A 9,743-nucleotide genomic window follows, 5' to 3' on the forward strand; every position below is an offset into this window, starting at 1 on the left:
GAAAATAAAAGCAAATCACGATTTCGTGAAAGTGAGGAAGACAATGGTCACTGATATTTTATCTCTGATTTTTACTTATTCATTTATTTGTGGTTTTTTTTTTTTTTTTTGCGGTTGAGGGAAAATGGTGAATACAAGTATACAAGAAAAGTTCAAGAAAATTCGCTTTCATATTTGAAATATGGATTAACAATCCTTTTTGATGTGGAGCGTCATCTGATGAGGGCATGTGAATATCGTGCAGATGTTTCACATATTGAGGCTGTTGTCCGAATGTCCCATGCTTTGACATGTTCGCATTACAGCTGAGTGTGTTATATATATATACATATATCTATATGTGTGTGTGTGCGTGTTTGTGTGTACCTCCGTCCGTGTGTCTTTGTATGTGAATGTGCATACTTGTGACAGTTGAATGTTCCTGTTCTGTACAGAGCCCGCGCTTCCTCGTAACTAATATGTCAACCTTGTCCTAACTTTTGTCATATAGCATCACTGACGAGTCGATTCCCAGCTGTCCCGAGATCTTCTTCATGACCGACGTCGACGGCGACGGGTGCGTGACGGAGGCTGAATACCGCCACGTCAACCCGAACATGACGGACGAGGAGGTCGAAATCATCTTCCAGACGTACGATCCCGACGCCGACGGCATCTACATCGAAGACATCTGCAACCTCTCCGACGTCACGACGGGGCAGCTACCGGAACCGATCAAAGGTAATCACCTGGTGATGACCCCGGTCGTGTTTCCCTTGACGATATCCAAGAGATGATTACATTTTTTCGACTTTGTTTCAAGTGCTTAGTGCGTTGATAATCCCGTTACTATAGCTTTCTGTATCAAAATATAATCATTATCATTTTTGCATACATGTAATTACTTCATTCAATTCTGTGTCGCTTAAGTCAGCTGTAGTTAGTGAATGCGAAAAGTCCGATATGTAAATCTGACATAGATTTAATCTGTATCGCGATGCAATATGATAAAATTGACATGAATAGGTAGTACACAGTGGAACTTGTAGTTGTATATACCGCTTGGATAGAGGGAGAGAGAGACGTATAGACAGGTGACTTCTGTTTGGAAACGATTTGTAACCTTAGGTGATCGATAAAGATATGTCCTCGAAACGACAGCAAGGGTCACTACACTCTGTCGTTACTCGTGACTGAATTGTTACGCTATATACAACCATATACAACTGATCACTCTCAGTAAGCCTGTAGCGTAGTTCTGTGTGCCACTCCTGTTAAAAGGGTGGATTAGTTTCGGTTAAGATGGGGCTTCAGGTTTTCAACATTTTTGATGATAATTTTTTGAGATACTGATGAGAAACCTCTTATGAAATAAGGAAGAGCGTTCAAAGTATATTTGATGAAAACTGGTTTAGAAATGGCTGAGATATCCAACACAAAGCTATCCTAATAAAAGGTGAGGCCCATCTTTTATTATAGCCTGGGATTGCTTTGTTCTACTTTGATTTTTGGATATCTCAGCCATTGCAAAACCGCTATTCATCAAATATCCGTAATATTTCATAAAGTGGTTTCTAAGTATCTCGCAAAAAGTTAAAAGCTGAATCTTGATCTCAATTAATACCATACCATTCCTTTAATATCTGGTCTGGAGGTGAGGGGGGAAAAGTTCAGTGTGAAGATGGCGGGCAGGTGGTAGCTTGGCATCTCGCGTACAACTGGTCATTAAAAAGCAGACGTGACGGCTGCGAAACGAAATCTCAATCAAAAAAGACGTTTGACAGGAAATGAGATACAATGGCACAATGATATTGAAAAGGAAAAAAAATGATTCCAAGGAAAAAGAGAAAGATATATAAGGGGGGAGGTGGTAGAGAGGAGAAAAGCGACGAGCTTTTGGCAAACGTTGGCGAGAAAACGTCTCTTTCTCAACATCACGTTCCGGTTCAACATGGTGTGTGCCTTCTTCAAATCTTCGGCTACCCCGTATCCCCGTATCTGTGACACCCTCGATTCACGTCGACGACAAACGCCTCTCTCACACCGAGTGGATCAAGCCAGTACTAGTAGATGCACAGAAACGCAAAGTGAACCCAGTACAGTCATATCTGTCATTTCTACTTTCGAACTGGAAAGCCCAGCGAGACAAACGAACAAAAATGTTAAATTAGCTCTTAATCCGCCCTTTTGCAATCAAACAAATTCCACGAGTCATTGGAAGTCATAAGTACCCAGATAAAACTTTAAGGACGATCGAGAGAGAGAGAGAGAGTGGACGCATGCCGTAAATTTGTCGCGTTCAGATTTCAAACTTTGAAAGCCACAACTTAATATACAACCTGCGTAAGTTACTATATAGGAGAAAATGATTATCTTTGTTGGTCCCACGCAAGGATTCTTGAGGATTCTTGCCACATTAATAGTATCAGCAGAGTTAGAACTGTGGCGCCAATAACTCCTCATATAGGCTTTTATTTTTGTTTGCAACATTCCTGGAGATAAAAGAAAAAAAATATGATCTCTGTTTGTTTGGAGGAATGTCTTATAACTGTGACACTTTCCTGTAGGCTACTCCTTATGTGGTGGTATAAGCTGATTTAAAAGTGCACGATTATAATTGCACCCGATAGCTTTTTCCCTGGCTGTGATTGGATTGAAAATTGCGATATGTTGTCTTGCATACAATTTTCTTCAATTCATCTGTTATTTGTAAGCCAAATCTCCCTCTAACGTGTAACAGTTAGATTGAGTTAATTAACTTTTGTTTTCGATGATGAAATAAAAAACAACAACAATCCAGTCCCTATAGTTTGATTCTTTAGGTGGCTTGTTGTGTGGGAACAAAAGGGCCCGTGTTGTTCCGATGAGACCAGTCCGTAAACACTGAAGCCGAAGGCGAGTTCTTATAGGAGGCTCACTGACACACATTATTTTGCCCACCAAAAGTACGTAAGCAAAGTACGCACGACCCCTAACTCCCAGCGGCCTCTTAAATACTTCCGATTCCATTGTTGGTAGGAAAATAAAGACCGGTCTGTTGAGGTGCTACAATAGTTTCAAACGGGGCGACACAATGGGCGCGAATGTAAACTTTAATTGTAAGTGGCTTAGGAGAGAGAGAGAGTAAAGGAAATTGGTTAAGGAAATCGTAAAAGGGAGACAGGAGGTTTTACGAAGGCTGAAAGGCGGCAACTTTCATCCGATGAAAACGTAGGGTTAGGGAATGGTTCGTGACAATATGGGGGATAAAGCGCTTTCACTCTCATTCTCTGTCAATTGTTGCTGGTGACTCGAGCGCATGCGCATGTGAGATCCTCGTGTGTAGTGCTGAGGAAGGAAAGAATGGCCCTGTGTTTGTTAACAAACGCTATTTACGCAAAGGGGTTTTCATTTTGTGAAAACCACGTGAAATTTTTTAGTCTTCCTAAAAAAAAAGAGGGGATTAATCAATTCCGTTTGAAAGAATCCATCAAGTCCTCGAGTGGAATTGACGAAGCGTCGTTCATGCTTGCTTAATCACGTGGATTAAGTAAAAAGCAGGATGCAAGGGAAACCAAAGATATCAGCCAGTCTCCGTAAGCTGTGATTTAAAAGGCGTTGTGTTATGTCAACACAGTGTGTTCGTAGTATAACGCATTTCACACCCATTTGTGTCACGTGCGTTATACACGTAAGGATTATTACAGAAGGCATTTCCTGTCCGTTCCAATACGATAAGACTAACAAAAAGAAAAAAAGAAAACATCAACGTTATTATTATGTACTGTTCATTACTGTATGAATACAATGCGACGGAAATATAGAGCATTAGCTAGGTTGACAATAACAAATTGTGTAGATACAAACTGAGTATTTCAGTCATTCTTGCACTTGGAGCAGCTGTCCAGTTTGATTATCGCATTTGCCCAGAGGACATGGGTTAAGTGACTACACTAGCAATCGAAGTCTTGCTGAAGGAATTGACTGCAGCCACGTAGTATATAAACAATACCATTGGTATAATGGGGTCACATTCGCTGCAGTATAGTAACCCCGGCCATCAAACAACAATATGTACGTCTTTATAGGTGGTATGACGTAAATTTTCTTTAAAAATATGGAAGCATGTAACATTAGAAGACAAATCCTTTCTAGTTGATTTCGCCCTCCCCCTTTGTGAAATAGAACTCGAACAAAACATTACGAAAAGGGAAGATATGTGTGTATTAAATGATGTGAGATAGAATACAACCATGAAGCATTCCTTTACACGTGCAAGTGGATGAACATTTCGAAATTGTCAGAGTCAAGCAAGTTCTGAGGTTCTTTTCTTATTACGGTAATGATCATCATGTTAGAAAATAGAATAAAACGTAAAAATAGCACTGAAATGCATACTGATAATAGCAACCAATGTTAATAATAAATGTTTTTCTGGAAAAAAAATACTGAGTCAGAGCCTCTTACAATGAAACCCGCTTGCACTGACGTCTTTGAGGTATGATATAACCCTGCTGCAAACCCACAACGACTGAGGGGGGAAAATCACAAACAAAAAATATTTGCTCCTCGTCACAGCCTGCTAGTGATTACCATGGCAACACTTGGCTCGCAGAAGGAAAACATGTTCCGGTCCCATGCACAGAACGCTAAAATAAACTGAAAGGTCGCGACATCAGTATTATTATTGTCGTCACCTGAAAATTGATAATGATAGAGAAGTAGAACGCCTCCATTAACTCAATGCGTTTCTTCTCGCTTTTATCAATCAATTCTTGGGACACCTGCAGGTTCTACATGGGCACATCAACGATGACCATTAAAGGGATGGTATAGTTTTAGTTGAGATGGGGCTTCAGGTTTCCAACTCTTTTTGTGTGAGTTAATGAGAAATCTCTTATGAAATATGAAAGAGCATGTAATTCTAAGAGGGATTCAAAGTTTATTTGATGAAGATTGGTTTTGAAAATAGCATGGCGGAGGTATCCAAAACAAAGAGATCGTGAAATGCGGGACCCACTTTTATGAGGATCGCTTTGTTTTACTTTGGTTTTTTTTTTTATATCTCGACCATTTCAATACCGATTTTCATCAAATAAACATTGAATTCCTCTTAGAATCACATGTTCCTTAACATTCCATTGAGTGGTTTCTAAGTATCTCTCAAAAAAGTTAAATGCTGAAAGCTCACCTACACCAATACTATTACTATACAAGCCATTTAAGATAGAGGAAATTCAGTTTGATATACCCTGTGAAATCACCCCCTCCCTTTAACTGCAAAATAAGTCATTTTTTTCAGTTAATCTGACATGGACAAATCTTAGTTCATTTTTGTAAGCTCTCGGTGGTCTATCAGAGCCACACCGTAATGTATAGAGACTAATTCGCAAACAACCAAGATCGTGACACCGATACAGAATGGTATTGGAATGATATTAAAACTCTAGAAATTCCGCTTGGAGATTCTAGCCAGTGGATTTCCGGGACTTTAGTTCACAGTTTCTTTCACCTCTATAGAACCAAGCTGCCACATCTTATTTGATGATGAATCCAATCGTGTTTGTTCTCGTTGACATATTGCACGTCACCGGGGCAAAATATCGTATTTTTCCCCTTCCGATTTTGCGCGCAGAAACCGCGATCAAAGCAGCAGCGGTTGTAATTATTCATTTTTTGTTGACTTTCCTTTCTATTGCTATGCGCTTGCTTATTCTGACCTTCCCTTTCGCATCATTGTCTGTTTTGTTTGGCTAACAATACCTTGGTCTTTGCACTATCCTTACGTAAATTTGCACTGATATCTGGTTCCGTGCCAGCACAACAATATCTCATCTTTTTTCTCTTTCACTCACTCTATGAGACTCACCCCGCTACACCAGGTAACCCATTTGCCCTCAAGAAGTGATATTTAGGAATAGAATTTATACACCGCACATCTGGTTTCGATGGGCAATGGCTTAATATTTTCATGCAATCCAGAGCTATCGAGAGGAGGGGGTGATGTGGCCCCTCTGCAATCAAATTTCAAAGGCTAGGTCAAGGGTGAACTAATCGGGACATTTTTGCAAGCAATAAAGTATATGAATCATGCTCGTCCATACACTACTTTTACGTCTACTTACACTACCTCATGTCGTGGCCGTAATATTTTAGATGTGACTCGATTATCCTCCAAGTGTTATCTCTAGACAGGGATTTTTTAAATGAACAAAACAATGTAGATGACTGAATGTCAAGCAGACATCTATATGTTATACAGGCAAAAATGAACAGTATATATGCAAAACGTCGCGCCGATACCACACCATGGCCAAGTTGTCGTCCGTAATACTATGTATGGGGGGGGGGGGGATGACAGTGATGCCCCATCCTCCTCTCTCTCTCTCTCTCTCTCTCTCCCTCTTCCTCTTTGATAAATCTAATACTACAAACAGTATTCTGCAAGGCATGACTTATTGTACATCCAGTTTCAGATCAAATTGAATCATGAAAAGGCAGAACTTAGGTATTTCAGATGCTATGGGTGGCAATATAAGTGTATAAAAGAACATTCCGGGTATTATTTGCAAGATTTTCCATGTACAAACCCACATCATATAGGGTAGAATTGATTGTTGAGTGCGCTATAGGCGATGAAAATTTGTTTGGAACCTGAAATGTAATACAGTATGTCACAAACACCGCAAGAATGTTTACTATATGCGATACTGACATAGTGTGCAGCTGAACCAAGTGGGAGTGGTTTCCTACTTTTATGACTGCGAAACTCCAATCGCAATATCATAAACGTAGAGGGCGTAATCACCATGTCTCGAACAGAGCCTTGTAGAAGGCTCTGGTCTTGAACAATGCTGTACGGCACCACTGGTCTCGACGTACCAGGGCAATTGATATCATTATTGTTATTATGTAAAACCTACAGTTTTACAAACGTTATACGTAGGCCCCATCATATTTCTATTATTTCCTTTTGGCACTCTCATATCATGATATGACCATACTAGTATACATTTGTATTCAGTATGTTTTGTTTTCTTCGATCAAAAGACATGGTTGTATATATTTTATATTCTTACTTGTTGTATTTCTGTCAATCATTTTAAAATTTTGAAAATTTGAAAGTGGAAATATGGAATAAATTTGAACTGAACTGAAATGAACTGATTTATTAAAATTATCTTTATCACTGTCATAATTTTTACTGTTATCTTTATCACTTTTTGTGTTCCTACTGTAGACTGCAAAGCCCCGGCGATAAAGGTGTGCGACCAAGAATTCTACCTGGTGGTTGACAAGGAGGTTGAGGCGGAGGACGAGGAAGAGGAGACAGGAGACAAGTTCTGCCAGGCCTTGGAAGTAAGTCACAACATCACCGTAGTCTCATCATTCGTTTGCCCCGCCCTTGCCCTCTAGTGATGGAGCGAGCCCTATTAAGAAATACTGCCTGTGAATCGTTTGCTTCATGTTTCCCCAAAGTAGTGCGCCCTCTACTCAATACCTTTTTTATCGTAATTTGATGACACTTGCTTCCATCTGCGTGGCCTGCTAGATAATGAATCTACAGAACGATATCAATGGCATGTAAGAGTGGAGCTAGTTAGTCGTGTCGGATTCAAGTTCTGCTGTTGTTTGAATTAAACAAGCAATAAACCAATATTCTATGAACAATAACAATAAATGTTTTGCACATGATGCTTCATAATGTTATTTAATAAATTTGGATTAAATAATGAGCTGTGCTATTCTTATACGTCGTCACCTCCTCCTAAAACATGCACCATCCCTCCCCCGGCCTCTTCCCACACACTCACTTTCCGATACTTTCACAAGCGCTCTTCAATAAACTACTTAGTAATCCTCTTTCAACTTCTCCCGTTCTCTGCTGCAGGCCCACATTGAGTGCGTACAGAGAAAGATCAGGGGCTGCGACCTGGATAGCTACCTCAAGAATCTGACGGAGATGCGATCGGGTCTCTGCCCGGACATGGACCCCGAGAGTAGCGTGGAAACGTTCACCGGAATCCCATCGACTGGCGTGAGGCAGGTTCGCTCCGCAAGACACGGTAAGTACCTCCCTGAGAATTTCTTCTGCTTGGTAGGCGGAGATAGTGTACAAGAATGCCAAGATTGTTCAAAAACAAAATCCTTTACACTGTGGAGTTATGGTTTACAACTCGTTTTCCCTTTGTGTAACGGAATTGATGATTATCATCCATCCTTGGATGAGACGCGACAGTCCACACGTGAGATCAGGAGAAGGTTTTTATAATATCACACAACCGCTATAGTAACAGTAATGTGCGTGCAATTATCGTCCACAAGTATGACCTGTCATCTTTTCAACTAATGATTAATGTCCCTCTGTAATAACAAAATATAGTAAGTGACACAAATTCTCTGATGCGAGTTATCTTGACATGTCATGGCAAAAATCCTACAAGAGAGATGAACGCTGATCAGAAAATATTCTACAGAAATACTATGTGTTTTTAAAATAGTGTAATGATAAACAGATGTCTTTGAGTGAGCTACTATAGTAGGCCTACTTTCCTCGAGATCCACTTGGCATACATCATAAATGATGCACGGCTGTTCCCTTTTTTCACCAGGTCACCGATCACGACTCGGCAACAGCCTGCGAGACGCCAACGTCGATGCGAGCACCCTGGCGCGGTCGTCGCACTCCTGCCTGAGGTCGAGAATGCACCCGTGCAACACGAACTTTATTTCGTCGCTGCGGGAGGGGAACTTGGACCCCTGCGAGACGCTGATCAGCTACAGGCGGTGCGCGCGGAAGTCGACGCGCAAGTGTCCGGACAAGACCACGGCCATCCGAATCAAAGACGGCATTAAATCTATCACGAGAGCGCACAGACGCGCCAAGCTGTGCCAGTAAAGAGCTTCGCACGCTCACATCACAGCAGACGACAAGGGACTCCGAGCATTGATTGAAAAGAGCGTGAAAACTGTTGTCGTTTTCTTTGTTTTTCCTCCCTTCAAGACTTTTGAGGGAGAAATGATTGACGGTCTGGACCAAAAAAAAAAAAAAGAAGAAGCGAAACCCATCTTGGAGTTTGTCAGACGGCTTTTGAAGAAAAAATATGAGAGGAAGAAACACTCTGTTTGAAAAAGAACGTCATCCAACTTTGTCGGCATGAGGTAGACGAACGAATAATGAGACTGTTACTGATACTGCCCAACGATGCTGAAACATAAAAAAGAGTGCTTATTTTAGGAGCATTCGTGACGAAAATGATCTTGATCGTGAGGCGGCACTGATCACAAACTAACGACGAGTCATAGACGGGAGCACGTGTTACCTCAGACGTAGCATTTAGCCACTTAGCAACAGTATTCACCATGATCCGCACACGGCTGATGATGCATGATCTGACGCAGAATTCACCGAGTTAACGCAGTTTTTAGAACAGCTTGTATGTAGTCTTCGGTCAAGTCTCTTGGGAGGCGGATTTCTTAACAAAATATCAAACATCATCTGGAGTATCATCTAGAGATGAATGATGCTTTTTGCCGAGGAAGGTTTTTGCTGATTTTTGTTTGTTTACTCGATTGTTTGTATTCATTCCAGAATTGAGTAAGGTTCAACGTTTGTTAGAAGTTTTACCAGACAGCGATCTTGAAGATAAGATATATCAATCAGAGATTTTTGGGAAAAAATGCCCTGAATTACGGTTTGGGCGTGAAGTGATAACCAGTGGCAAGTTTCATGACAACTACTTCACCATTTGCTGTTAACCTACCTCAAGGATTGTTTTCTTGTC

General features: G+C 40.8%; 1 protein-coding gene across 1 annotated transcript in view; it reads left to right on the forward strand.

Annotated features, from left to right (window-relative positions):
* The window catches only part of LOC139728960 (uncharacterized), a 31,797-nt gene extending 22,319 nt beyond the window's left edge, over positions 1-9,478 (forward strand). The window contains exons 3-7 of the mRNA XM_071639887.1: positions 491-720; positions 920-922; positions 7,199-7,317; positions 7,850-8,024; positions 8,571-9,478. Coding sequence (XP_071495988.1) covers positions 491-720; positions 920-922; positions 7,199-7,317; positions 7,850-8,024; positions 8,571-8,857 — 814 coding nt within the window. The 3' untranslated portion in view covers positions 8,858-9,478. The remainder of the gene's footprint in view (positions 1-490; positions 721-919; positions 923-7,198; positions 7,318-7,849; positions 8,025-8,570) is intronic.
* Positions 9,479-9,743: the final 265 nt, after the last annotated feature.

The sequence above is a fragment of the Diadema antillarum genome, unplaced genomic scaffold (genome assembly GCF_040938485.1).
Source record: "Diadema antillarum isolate AM-2024a unplaced genomic scaffold, OU_Dant_1.0 seq00000207_RagTag, whole genome shotgun sequence".
NCBI classification, from domain to species: Eukaryota; Metazoa; Echinodermata; class Echinoidea; order Diadematoida; family Diadematidae; genus Diadema; species Diadema antillarum.